The sequence below is a fragment of the Dendropsophus ebraccatus genome, chromosome 10 (assembly GCF_027789765.1).
Source record: "Dendropsophus ebraccatus isolate aDenEbr1 chromosome 10, aDenEbr1.pat, whole genome shotgun sequence".
Taxonomy (NCBI): domain Eukaryota; kingdom Metazoa; phylum Chordata; class Amphibia; order Anura; family Hylidae; genus Dendropsophus; species Dendropsophus ebraccatus.
The window spans coordinates 11,704,510-11,719,939 of NC_091463.1; the positions used below are offsets into that span (position 1 = coordinate 11,704,510).

Here is a 15,430-nt window from a genome sequence, read left to right on the forward strand (position 1 = left end):
TACCTGGGGTGGAGGGGAGAAGAAGCTGTATATACTGGGGTGGAAGAGAGAAGAAGGTGTATATACCTGGGGTGGAGGGGAGAAGAAGTTGTATATACCTGGGGTGGAGGGGAGAAGAAGCTGTATACACCTGGGGTTGAGGGGGAGAAGATGCTATATATACCTGGGGTAGAGGGGGGGAGAAGCTGTTTATACCTGGGGTGGAGGGGGGAGAAGCTGTATATACCGGGGGTGGAGGGAAGAAGAAGCTGTATATACCTGGGGTGCAGGGGGGGGAGAAGCTGTATATACTTGGTGTGAAGGGGAGAAGTAACTGTATATACCTGGGGTGGAAGAGAGAAGAAGCTGTATTAACTGGGGTGGAGGGGAGAAGAAGCTGTATATACCTGGGGTGGAGGGGGAGAAGAAGCTGTATATACCTGGGGTGGAGGGGAGAAGAAGCTGTATATACCTGGGGTGGAGGGGAGAAGAAGCTATATATACCTGGGGTGGAGGGGGGGAGAAGATGTTTATACCTGGGGTGGAGGGGGAGAAGAAGCTGTATATACCTGGGGTGGAGGGGAGAAGAAGCTGTATATACCTGGGGTGGAGGGGAGAGGAAGCTGTATATATCTGGGGTGGAGGGGAGAAGAAGCTGTATATACCTGGGGTGGAGGGGAAAAGAAGCTGTATATACTTTGGGTGGAGGAGAGATAAAGGTGTATATACCTGAAATGGAGAGGAGAGAGGAAGCTGTATATACCTGGGGTAGGGGGGGGGGGGAGAAGCTGTATATACCTGGGGTGGAGGGGAGAAGAACCTGTATATACCTGGGGTAGGGGGGGGGGGGGAGAAGCTGTATATACCTGGGGTGGAGGGGAGAAGAAGCTGTATATACCTGTGGTGGAGGGGAGAAGAAGCTGTATATACATTGGGTGGAGGGGAGAAGAAGCTATATATACCTGGGGTGGAGGAAAGAAGAAGCTGTATATACCTGGGGTGGAGGGGAGAAGAAGCTGTATATACCTGGGGTGGAAAGGAGAAGAATCTGTATATACCTGGGGTGGAGGGGAAAAGGAGCTGTATATACCTGGGATGGAGGGGAGAAGAAGCTGTATATACCTGGGGTAGTGGGGAGAAGAAGCTGTATATACCTTGGGTGGAGGGGAGAAGAAGCTGTATATACCTGGGGTGGAGGGGAGAAGAAGTTGTATATACCTGGGGTGGAGGGGAGAAGAAGCTGTATACACCTGGGGTTGAGGGGGAGAAGAAGTTGTATATACCTGGGGTGGAGGGGAGAAGAAGCTGTATACACCTGGGGTTGAGGGGGAGAAGATGCTATATATACCTGGGGTGGAGGGGGGGAGAAGCTGTTTATACCTGGGGTGGAGGGGGGAGAAGCTGTATATACCTGGGGTGGAGGGGGGAGAAGCTGTATATACCGGGGGTGGAGGGAAGAAGAAGCTGTATATACCTGGGGTGGAGGGGGGGGGGGAAAGCTGTATATACCTGGTGTGAAGGGGAGAAGTAACTGTATATACCTGGGGTGGAAGAGAGAAGAAGCTGTATTAACTAGGGTTCCTCATAAGGGAAGATGAGCAGATTAGGGGCTTTGGGGTAAAGGGAAGAAAGGATAAGTTGAATATGTATGCGGATGATATGTTAATCTTCCTGGAAACCCCAGAGTCCTCTTTAAAACATGTGATGGATCTGATCGAACAGTTTGGTGGATATTCGGGGCTAATGATAAATTGGCAGAAGTCCATTATAATGCCTCTGTCGGGGCCTTTATGCTCGCTGTCGGGGGCAACTTATCTAGGTGTGAAGGTTATACAGGAAGGAGATAGTTTCAAATACTTAGGCATAAATATCACAAATAAGACCTCTGAATTTCAGGAAAGAAATGTAAAACCTTTAATCCAATCCCTTAAGAATAAAATAGAAATATGGATAGATTTAATAAAAGCAAGGGTGGATAGAATGATGCTGGCCAAAACGGTTATACTCCCAAAAATATTATATATACTTGATGCAACACCAGTATGGATTGAGAAAAACATTTTTAAAAAAATAGATGTCCTAATGAACCGCCTAATTTGGGGGAGAAAGAGAGTAAGGATAAAGTTGGATTATTTTTCTTTACCAGCAGATAAGGGTGGTTTTTCATTTCCATGTATTAGATTATATTTTCTGGCATCGCAGTTAAATTTTTTAAGGTGTAGGGGTAATTTTTTATCACATTGGTTAGTGGGGGAGGTGGAGGGACAGCAGGATGATATGTTGGAGGTACTGGAGACTGGTCTATTGGAAGACAAGAAATGGGAGCCTTATCCATCGGTGCAAATGTTAACTAAGACGTGGAAGGAATTTAAGATCATTAGTGGAATAAGAACATCCTTGGAGTTTACCCCTCTATGGTATAATAAGAACTTAGTAGAGATAAGGAAAATGGAGAGATTAAGGTGGTGTGAAAAGGCAGGGATAAGTAAAGTAAGTGATGTGTTTCATCTGGGTCAATTGAAATCATGGGAGTGTCTTAGGAAAGAGTTTGGGTTGGATGATAGGGCCTGGTTAGAATACTTAAATCTCTCCCATGCGGTGAAACATACAGAAAATATAGAGGTTTTCAAGGTGGGAACTATGCCAGATATTATAAAAATTATAAAGGAAGACCTGGTGCGGAAGAGGGGATTATCCAAAATTTACGGTAAATTGAGGGAATGTGTATTAGAGGAGGGAAATTTAAATAGAGGTAGGCATCACTGGGAGGAGGATATAGAAGGATTAGATGAAGGTAAATGGAACATAATTATGGGAAATGTAAAGAAGATCTCAAAAAATAATAACCATCGTATGGTACAATTTAATATTGTTAGGAGAGTTTATTACACACCGGAATTTTTGTTTAAGATTAAGAAGCGAGATACGTCAGAGTGTGTGAGATGTGGCAGGGAGCAGGCGGGTTGGCTACATCTGATGTGGCAATGTCCTCGCATTCAGGTGTTTTGGGTGAATGTGTTTCAGAAGATAGAAAATGATACAGGTATTAAGGGCCCTTTCTCTCCTGCCACATGTTTGCTAGGTGAAGATTCACAATATATAGGAAAAAAAAAAAGGAAAGAAATGAATGAGAGTCTTTTTGTGGCAAGGCTGCAAATAGTTAAAAAATGGATGTCAATATTACCTCCAACGATCAAGGAATGGGAGAAGGCAATTATATTATTTAGGAAATATGTAGGATGAGATGGTGTTTTATTTTATTTTATTTTATTTATTTATTTTTTTTCTTTTTCTTTCTTTTCCGGACTGGGGGGGGGGGTTGGTAGAAGATAAAATAATTGGGTAATAATGGTAAGAGGAATGTCTGTATAAGTCATAGTATGAAAACTGAATGGTATTTGTAACAGGGGGTGTTCCCCCCGGGGCCCGAGCAATATAATGATTAGTTAGATTGGGAGTTAGGTGTTAATCGGGAGGGAGAGCTGGGTGGGGGGGGGCCCCCCGGTTGGTGGACGCACGGGAGGAAGACAAAAGAGAATGATGTATGAGGAATTTGGCCGGTCTGATTGAGGAACTAGCCATTGATGCTATAGGATAAAGTAAAGATCTCTGTAGAAAGAAACAACAAAAATTCACTACCGGTTTGTGTGGAAATGGAGGTGGTGAGTCCATTATTATAGATATGGGATAAACCACAAGCGTGTGTGTTGGGTAAAACTTTACCTTTGGGGCGGAAAATGTCACTTAGTCGGCTTGGATGCCCTAGAGAGGGTTGGGTGATGATTGAAATAAGATGGTAGTGTAATGTTGGCTGTCCTCATAATTAGGGTATGATAGTTACAACTTTATGTGGATTGGAAAAGGAGGGAGGATGAAAAGAAGAATATGGTGAAACAATCGGTGGCTCTCCAGTTGTACAGGATCTGTGCGTCACCGCCGGGGGGATAACCCGTCACCTTAGCATAGGATAGGTAGGGTAGAGAGAGTAGTTGGTAGATAATGAAGGGGATTACGGGATTAGTACGGAGGATAATATAATTGGGGCTCGGGTACCGGAGGGGCCACTACTCTGAAGAAGACAATAGTGTTTAATGGTTATGTATAGAGACTTTCTATTTACCAAGGTGAGGGTGGGGAAATGGAGGTACAGAAATAAGGAAGATTGTATTTGGATTCCCATACCTTTTTTTGTACTGTGATATAGAAAATAAAAAGACTTTTAAAAGTAAAAAAAAAAAAAAAAAAAAAACTAGGGTGGAGGGGAGAAGAAGCTGTATATCCCTGGGGTGGAGGGGGAGAAGAAGCTGTATATACCTGGGGTGGAGGGGAGAAGAAGCTGTATATACCTGGGGTGGAGGGGGAGAAGAAGCTGTATATACCTGGGGTGGAGGGGGAGAAGAAGCTGTATATACCTGGGGTGGAGGGGAGAAGAAGCTGTATATACCTGGGGTGGAGGGGAGAAGAAGCTGTATATATCTGGGGTGGAGGGGAGAAGAAGCTGTATATACACGGGGTGTGAGGGGGAGAAGAAGCTGTATATACCTGGAGTGGAGGGGAGATGAAGCTGTATATACCTGGGGTGGAGGGGAGAAGAAGCTGTATATACTTGGGGTGGAGGGGGGAAGAAGCTGTATATACCTGGGGTGGAGGGGAGAAGAAGCTGTATATACCTGGGGTGGAGGGGAAAAGAAGCTGTATATACTTGGGGTGGAGGAGAGATAAAGGTGTATATACCTGGAGTGGAGAGGAGAGAGGAAGCTGTATATACCTGGGGTGGAGGGGAGAAGAACCTGTATATACCTGGGGTAGGGGGGGGGGGAAAGCTGTATATACCTGGGGTGGAGGGGAGAAGAAGCTGTATATACCTGTGGTGGAGGGGAGAAGAAGCTGTATATACCTTGGGTGGAGGGGAGAAGAAGCTGTATATACCTGGGGTGGAGAGGAGAAGGAGCTGTATATACCTGGGGTGGAGGGAAGAAGAAGCTGTATATACCTGGGGTGGAGGGGAGAAGAAGCTGTGTATACCTGGGGTGGAGGGGAGAAGAAGCTGTATATACCTGGGGTGGAGAGGAGAAGGAGCTGTATATACCTGGGGTGGAGGGGAGAAGAAGCTGTGTATACCTGTGGTGGAGGGGAGAAGGAGCTGTATATACCTGGGGTGGAAAGGAGAAGAATCTGTATATACCTGGGGTGGAGGGGAGAAGAGGCTGTATATACCTGGGGTGGAGGGGAAAAGGAGCTGTATATACCTGTGGTGGAGGGGAGAAGAAGCTGTATATACCTGGGGTAGTGGGGAGAAGAAGCTGTATATAGCTTGGGTCGAGGGGAGAAGAAGCTGTATATACCTGTGGTGGAGGGGAGAAGGAGCTGTATATACCTGGGGGTGGAAAAGAGAAGAAGCTGTATATACATGTGGTGGAGGGGAAAATGAGCTCTATATACCTAGGGTGGAGGGGAGAAGAAGTTGTATATACCTGGAGTGGAGGGGAGAAGAAGTTGTATATACCTGGAGTGGAGGGGAGAAGAAGTTGTATATACCTGGAGTGGAGGGGAGAAGAAGCTGTATATACTGGGGGTGGAGGGGGTAAGAAGCTGTATATATCTGGGGTGGAGGGGAGAAGAAGCTGTATATACCTAGGGTGGAGGGGAGAAGAAGTTGTATATACCTGGAGTGGAGGGGAGAAGAAGTTGTATATACCTGGAGTGGAGGGGAGAAGAAGCTGTATATACTGGGGGTGGAGGGGGTAAGAAGCTGTATATATCTGGGGTGGAGGGGAGAAGAAGCTGTATATACCTAGGGTGGAGGGGAAAAGAAGCTGTATATACCTAGGTTGGAGGGGAGAAGAAGCTTTTTATACCTGGGGTGGAGGGGAGAAGAAGCTGTATATACCTGGGGTGGAGGGGAGAAGAAGCTGTATATACCTGGGGTGGAGGGGAGAAAAAGTTGTATATATCGGGGGTGGAGGGGGAGAAGAAGCTGTATATACCTGGGGTGGAGGGGAGAAGAAGCTGTATATACCTGGGGTGGAGGGGAGAAGAAGCTGTATATACCTGGGGTGGAGGGGAGAAGAAGCTGTATATACCTGGGGTGGAGGGGAGAAGAAGCTGTATATACCTGGGGTGGAGGGGAGAAGAGGCTGTATATACCTGGGGTGGAGGGGAGAAGAAGCTGTATATACCTGGGGTGGAGGGAAGAAGAAGCTGTAGATACCTGTGGTGGAGGGGAGAAGGAGCTGTATATACCTGGGGTGGAAAGGAGAAGAATCTGTATATACCTGGGGTGGAGGGGAAAAGGAGCTGTATATACCTGTGGTGGAGGGGAGAAGAAGCTGTATATACCTGGGGTAGTGGGGAGAAGAAGCTGTATATAGCTTGGGTGGAGGGGAGAAGAAGCTGTATATACCTGTGGTGGAGGGGAGAAGGAGCTGTATATACCTGGGGTGGAAAGGAGAAGAAGCTGTATATACATGTGGTGGAGGGGAAAATGAGCTCTATATACCTAGGGTGGAGGGGAGAAGAAGTTGTATATACCTGGAGTGGAGGGGAGAAGAAGTTGTATATACCTGGAGTGGAGGGGAGAAGAAGCTGTATATACTGGGGGTGGAGGGGGTAAGAAGCTGTATATATCTGGGGTGGAGGGGAGAAGAAGCTGTATATACCTGGGGTGGAGGGGAGAAAAAGTTGTATATATCGGGGGTGGAGGGGGAGAAGAAGCTGTATATACCTGGGGTGGAGGGGAGAAGAAGCTGTATATACCTGGGGTGGAGGGGAGAAGAAGCTGTATATACCTGGGGTGGAGGGGAGAAGAAGCTGTATATACCTGGGGTGGAGGGGAGAAGAAGCTGTATATACCTGGGGTGGAGGGGAGAAGAGGCTGTATATACCTGGGGTGGAGGGGAGAAGAAGCTGTATATACCTGGGGTGGAGGGGAGAAGAAGCTGTAGATACCTAGGGTGGAGGGGAGAAGAAGCTGTATATACCTGGAGTGGAGGAGAGAAGAAGCTGTGTATACCTGGGTTGGAGGGGAGAAGAAGCTGTATATACCTGGGGTGGAGGGAAGAAGAAGCTGTATATACCTGGGGTGGAGGAGAGAAGAAGCTGTATATACCTGGGTTGGAGGGGAGAAGAAGCTGTATATACCTGGGGTGGAGGGGAGAAGAAGCTGTATATACCTGGGGTGGAGGGGAGAAGAAGCTGTATATACCTGGGGTGGAGGGGAGAAGAAGCTGTATATACCTGGGGTGGAGGAGAGAAGCTGTATATACCTGGGGTGGAGGAGAGAAGAAGCTGTATATACCTGGGTTGGAGGGGAAGCTGTATATACCTGGGGTGGAGGGGAGAAGAAGCTGGATATACCTTCTGTGAATCAGACAGGCATCCAGCAGCACAGAGTATTTTAGGCGAGAGTTGTGCTGTCCTGTGGAGTCCTGTAGTTAGGTTTGTGAGAATTGTTGATGTCACAGGCTAGCAGTAAAAGGAGCAGGGTCTCCAGCAGCACAGAGGATTTCAGGTGACCCAGCAGCACAGAGGATTTCAGGTGACCCAGTAGCATAGAGACTTTCAGGTGACCCAGCAGCACAGAGGATTTCAGGTGACCCAGCAGCACAGAGGATTTCAGGCGCCCTGCGCTGTGGTGGGGTCGGTGAGGGTGGTGTGACAGTCCGCACACATGTGATGATAGATGGTCCTATCCCGGTCACAGCTAATGATTGGGGAAATGTAATTTGTCAGATTTTATCGTCAGTAAATTTCCTGACAGCCGGGAACGTTTTAGTCATAATGAAAAGGATGTAAAGTGTGTGGCTCCCCGGCGTCCATTATGGCTGCTCACAGGGGAATTGCTGGCAGTCAGTGCGCTGAGGGTAATGCTGTTATGTGGTGTGAAGGGCTGCGGCCTGAGTGAGGAGACTGGCGGAGAATACAGCGCCACCTACAGGGTGTGCCAGGGCAGTGTGTGATGGGCACCAACAGGGGCGAGGGCAGCGGGTGGTACAGGGTATCAGACCGTATACAGGAAAGGAGATAATTTATATTATATACAGGAAAGGAGATACTATATATTATATACAGGGGAGGATATACTATATATATTATATACAGGAGAGGAGATACTATATATTATATACAGGAGAGGAGATACTATATATTATATACAGGAAAGGAGATACTATATATTATATACAGGAGAGGAGATACTATATATTATATACAGGGGAGGATATACTATATATATTATATACAGGAGAGGAGATACTATATATTATATACAGGAGAGGAGATACTATATATTATATACAGGGGAGGATATACTATATATATTATATACAGGAGAGGAGATACTATATATTATATACAGGAGAGGAGATACTATATATTATATACAGGAGAGGAGATACTATATATTATATACAGGAGAGCAGATACTATATATTATATACAGGAGAGGAGATACTATATATTATATACAGGAGAGGAGATACTATATATTATATACAGGAGAGGAGATACTATATATTATATACAGGAAAGGAGATACTATATATTATATACAGGAGAGGAGATACTATATATTATATATAGGAGAGGAGATACTATATATTATATACAGGAAAGTAGATACTATATATTATATACAGGAGAGGAGATACTATATATTATATACAGGAGAGGAGATACTATATATTATATATAGGAGAGGAGATACTATATATTATATACAGGAGAGAGATACTATATATTATATACAGGAGAGGAGATACTATATATTATATACAGGAGAGGAGATACTATATATTATATACAGGGGAGGATATACTATATACAGGAGAGGGTATACTATATATTATATACAGAGGAGGAGATACTATGTATTATATACAGGAGAGGAGATACTATGTATTAAATACAGGAGAGAATATACTATAAATTATATACAGGAGAGGGTATACTATATATTATATACAGAGGAGGAGATACTATATATTATATACAGGAGAGGAGATACTATATATTATATACAGGAGAGGAGATACTATATATTATATACAGGAAAGGAGATACTATATATTATATACAGGAGAGGAGATACTATATATTATATACAGGAGAGGAGATACTATATATTATATACAGGAAAGGAGATACTATATATTATATACAGGGGAGGAGATACTATATATTATATACAGGAGAGGAGATACTATATATTATATACAGGGGAGGATATACTATATATATTATATACAGGAGAGGAGATACTATATATTATATACAGGAGAGGAGATACTATATATTATATACAGGGGAGGATATACTATATATATTATATACAGGAGAGGAGATACTATATATTATATACAGGAGAGGAGATAATATATATTATATACAGGAGAGGAGATACTATATATTATATACAGGAGAGCAGATACTATATATTATATACAGGAGAGGAGATACTATATATTATATACAGGAGAGGAGATACTATATATTATATACAGGAGAGGAGATACTATATATTATATACAGGAGAGGAGATACTATATATTATATACAGGAAAGGAGATACTATATATTATATACAGGAGAGGAGATACTATATATTATATATAGGAGAGGAGATACTATATATTATATACAGGAAAGTAGATACTATATATTATATACAGGAGAGGAGATACTATATATTATATACAGGAGAGGAGATACTATATATTATATATAGGAGAGGAGATACTATATATTATATACAGGAGAGAGATACTATATATTATATACAGGAGAGGAGATACTATATATTATATACAGGAGAGGAGATACTATATATTATATACAGGGGAGGATATACTATATACAGGAGAGGGTATACTATATATTATATACAGAGGAGGAGATACTATGTATTATATACAGGAGAGGAGATACTATATATTATATACAGGAAAGGAGATACTATATATTATATACAGGGGAGGATATACTATATATATTATATACAGGAGAGGAGATACTATATATTATATACAGGAGAGGAGATACTATATATTATATACAGGAGAGGGTATACTATATATTATATACAGGAAAGGAGATACTATATATATTATATACAGGAGAGGAGATACTATATATTATATACAGGAAAGGAGATACTATATATATTATATACAGGAGAGGAGATACTATGTATTATATACAGGGGAGGAGATACTATATATTATATACAGGAGAGGAGATACTATGTATTATATACAGGAGAGGAGATACTATGTATTAAATACAGGAGAGGATATACTATATATTATATACAGGAGAGGAGATACTATATATTATATACAGGGGAGGATATACTATATATATTATATACAGGAGAGGAGATACTATATATTATATACAGGGGAGGAGATACTATATATTATATACAGGAGAGAGATACTATGTATTATATACAGGAGAGGAGATACTATGTATTAAATACAGGAGAGGATATACTATATATTATATACAGGAGAGGAGATACTATATATTATATACAGGAGAGGAGATACTATATATTATATACAGGGGAGGATATACTATATACATGAGAGGGTATACTATATATTATATACAGGAGAGGAGATACTATATATTATATACAGGAAAGGAGATACTATATATATTATATACAGGAGAGGAGATACTATATATATTATATACAGGAGAGGAGATACTATATATATTATATACAGGAGAGGAGATACTATATATTATATACAGGAGAGGAGATACTATATATTATATACAGGGGAGGATATACTATATATATTATATACAGGAGAGGAGATACTATATATTATATACAGGAGAGGAGATACTATATATTATATACAGGAGAGGAGATACTATATATTATATACAGGAGAGGAGATACTATATATTATATACAGGGGAGGAGATACTATATATTATATACAGGAGAGAGATACTATGTATTATATACAGGAGAGGAGATACTATGTATTAAATACAGGAGAGGATATACTATATATTATATACAGGAGAGGAGATACTATATATTATATACAGGAGAGGAGATACTATATATTATATACAGGGGAGGATATACTATATACATGAGAGGGTATACTATATATTATATACAGGAGAGGAGATACTATATATTATATACAGGAAAGGAGATACTATATATATTATATACAGGAGAGGAGATACTATATATATTATATACAGGAGAGGAGATACTATATATATTATATACAGGAGAGGAGATACTATATATTATATACAGGAGAGGAGATACTATATATTATATACAGGGGAGGATATACTATATATATTATATACAGGAGAGGAGATACTATATATTATATACAGGAGAGGAGATACTATATATTATATACAGGAGAGGAGATACTATATATTATATACAGGAGAGGAGATACTATATATTATATACAGGAGGAGAGATACTATATATTATATACAGGAGAGGAGATACTATATATTATATACAGGGGAGGATATACTATATATATTATATACAGGAGAGGAGATACTATATATTATATACAGGAGAGGAGATACTATATATTATATACAGGAGAGGAGATACTATATATTATATACAGGAGAGGAGATACTATATATTATATACAGGAGGAGAGATACTATATATTATATACAGGAGAGGAGATACTATATATTATATACAGGAGAGGAGATACTATATATTATATACAGGGGAGGATATACTATATACAGAATAGGATATACTATATATTATATACAGGAGAGGAGATACTATGTATTATATACAGGAGAGGAGATACTATGTATTATATACAGGAGAGGGTATACTATAAATTATATACAGGAGAGGAGATACTATATATTATATACAGGGGAGGAGATACTATATATTATATACAGGAGAGGAGATACTATATATTATATACAGGAGAGGAGATACTATGTATTATATACAGGAGAGGAGATACTATATATTATATACAGGAGAGGAGATACTATGTATTATATACAGGAGAGGGTATACTATAAATTATATATAGGAGAGGAGATACTATATATATTATATACAGGAGAGGAGATACTATATATTATATACAGGGGAGGAGATACTATATATTATATACAGGGGAGGAGATACTATGTATTATATACAGGGGAGGAGATACTATGTATTATATACAGGAGAGGAGATACTATGTATTATATACAGGAGAGGGGATGGGGATATCCTTCTACCCTTTACTAGACCCTATGTGATGTAATTGCCCCCAGTAGGGCAGATGCTGTGGATTTGGCTTTAGGGGGTCATTGATGCCTTATTTTACTCCTATAGATGTGCGGCTCGCTGGCTTGCAGTTACCAAGTTCTTTTTCTTCCATTTTTCACATCCAGGTTTACGCTATATTGGTCAGTCACCCCCCAGCACCAACAGATCACCTAACGCCAACACCAGTGTCATACACCGCCGGATTCTACCGCATCCCAGTCATCGGACTGACAACCAGGATGTCTATATATTCTGATAAGGTAAGCTGTATGCCCCGCTATGTCACTATGGTATGGATAGCACATAGGTGAAGAGGTTACCATCCTGGATGAGCTATGACGTTCTCCTTCTCTCCGCCAGAGCATACACCTGTCCTTCCTGCGGACGGTTCCCCCGTACTCCCATCAGGCGCTGGTATGGTTTGAGATGATGCGTATTTTTGGCTGGAATCACGTCATTCTCATAGTGAGCGACGACCACGAAGGTCGGGCCGCCCAGAAGAAGCTGGAGACCTTGCTGGAAGAAAAAGAGACCAAGGTTAGTATAGGAAGCCGAGATCTATGACTTCTATGATAACAACCCTGTTACCGTTCCTCAGACTTGAGACCTATATGTAGATTTCTATACGTTAAGACATGTTTCTCTTCTCATTGTAACATGACGACATTGTGCTTATACATCTAGAGTGTGTCACTAGCACCAGACAAACCTTTGTACTAGAATTCATCTCACTTGCTTTGCCATAGGCCTAATCTCCTACGGTTAAGTCAATCAATAAAAGGGAATAGCCTGGAGCTTTGCAAATCTAATCACAAAACCAGATTTCACGAGAGATTGGCAGGAACACCTCGCCCACCGCCACTGGTGGCCAGCAGCTGGGTGAATTGGCTAGCCGAGACAACAAAATGTGGCTGGAAGTTGTATTTCTGAGCTTTGGCCGTACAGTGCGGATTCTCAGGGGAGCTCTTGCTGTTCCATCCATGACATTTGCTCCACCATCTCCATCATCCGACACGCTGTCAACGTGGCTTTTGCTGACATTGCTCATGCGATAGATTGGAAACCCCCGCTGGCTGCCCAGCTCCCTGAGGAAATGCACTGTGCTCAATTCGGCGTAGATGTCTGGAGCTCCCCAAAATTATACTGATGTGTTACAGGCTTAGAATGCTGCTGCGACCACATATCCAGGCACACGGCCAGCGCACGGCCCAACACACAGAACGCCCATACACCGTCACTACCACGCATTTGGCTATTTTTGGTTGAAAAATGGGTTAACCCATTTTCCTATGCATTGGCAGGAGCTTATATACCCACCTATATGATCCACCCCATCCCAATGGGCAGCATGGACCCTTCCCCATGGCTCCATCAGGTTTCCCCACTTTCGATGTATTGGCCAAGTACAGGTCTTACTATCCCACATTATGTACTTGGTGGACAGTCTTATGGCAGCTGAGCCCTAAAAGGGGTGGAGTATATGCAAAGTAGGAGTGAGCAGGTCGGGGCCTAAATGTCCCGATTATGGCATATAAAACACTATGAAGTACGCCATTGGTTTGACCAGTCCCAGGGGAGGGGCCACAGTATTAATATTTGCTATGGGGCCCTCTCTCTATTATCTGACCCCCATATAATTTTGATTCATATGCATCTCGGTACTGGTCCTGATGTCGCTTGTGTAACAAGTGAGTATATATCTGCCAACTGAAGATGGGTGGTAATGTGACGTGTGCCCATCAAAAGGGTTAACATGACAACAGTGTCTCCTTAAAGGGGTCTCTATTATAGTCGGTACACTTTAAGAGTCCTATTTTAAAGGAGTCATGTGGGTGGAGCTTGTTTCTTCACCCACCTAGATAAAATGGCCCCTTTGATTGGACATCGGATTATAGCGCTGATCTTTAGCACCTTGGGGCAGATTTCCTTGAAGGAATAGTTATATAACTTCCCTCTCTTGCGGCCTCAGAGTATTATTAGTCACAGTTCGCATTGATCGACTGGTTTGGCAGCTTTGTCGTGATGTAACCCTTTAGCAATGCAGAGCGATGAGGGACGGAATAACAATATTACATCAAGGGGTTACTGAGAACAATCGGTCTATAGGTGACTGACTATATGGCTGATATATATACCGCCCATCCATTATGATTATTACTAATACTGGGGGCCCTGTAGTATATTGGATGCATGCTTCTGAGCTGCACCTGCATGTTCCAGGCATTGCTGTCTACATGGTGACTGTACCCAGGTCTTATGGGCAGAGGTAGCAGCTGCATTCAGGCCCTGGTACCTGTAGGAGCCCAAACACCCATCATTGGCATAAGGAATATGGCGTCTGCTTGGTCTGTGTAGCTTCTATATACCAAAGCACAAGAATAGGAAACATGCAAACTGTAGACGATAAAGACTGGGTCGTGTAGTGGTGTATGTGACGTCCACATGGTGACCGAGATCTCCTGGTAACCTGTGTTTAGGGATCAGGCACCGAGAGAGCAACAAGCACCTCCTGTATATTAGTCCTGTATACGCCTCCTGTATCCACATCCTGTATATAGCTCCTGTATACGCCTCCTGTATATAGCTCCTGTATACGCCTCCTGTATCCACATCCTGTATATAGCTCCTGTATACGCCTCCTGTATATAGCTCCTGTATACGCCTCCTGTATCCACATCCTGTATATAGCTCCTGTATACGCCTCCTGTATATAGCTCCTGTATACGCCTCCTGTATCCACATCCTGTATATAGCTCCTGTATACGCCTCCTGTATACACCTCCTGTATATAGCTCCTGTATATAGCTCCTGTATATAGCTCCTGTATACACCTCCTGTTTATAGCTCCTGTATACATCTCCTGTATATAGCTCCTGTATACGCCTCCTGTATCCACATCCTGTATATAGCTCCTGTATACGCCTCCTGTATACACCTCCTGTATATAGCTCCTGTATACGCCTCCTGTATACACCTCCTGTATCCACATCCTGTATATAGCTCCTGTATACGCCTCCTGTATACACCTCCTGTATATAGCTCCTGTATACGCCTCCTGTATACACCTCCTGTATCCACATCCTGTATATAGCTCCTGTATACGCCTCCTGTATATAGCTCCTGTATACGCCTCCTGTATCCACATCCTGTATA

The 15,430-nt window shown here is 42.1% G+C and overlaps 1 protein-coding gene across 4 annotated transcripts in view; it reads left to right on the plus strand.

Moving 5' to 3' along the window:
• GRIN1 (glutamate ionotropic receptor NMDA type subunit 1) overlaps positions 1–15,430 on the plus strand; it is a 90,628-nt gene that overhangs the window by 29,849 nt on the left and 45,349 nt on the right. For all 4 annotated transcript variants that reach the window (XM_069942672.1, XM_069942673.1, XM_069942674.1 and 1 more), the window contains 2 exons: positions 12,403–12,537; positions 12,638–12,814. In XM_069942672.1, the coding sequence (XP_069798773.1) occupies positions 12,517–12,537; positions 12,638–12,814 (198 nt within the window). In that variant the 5' untranslated portion in view covers positions 12,403–12,516. The remainder of the gene's footprint in view (positions 1–12,402; positions 12,538–12,637; positions 12,815–15,430) is intronic.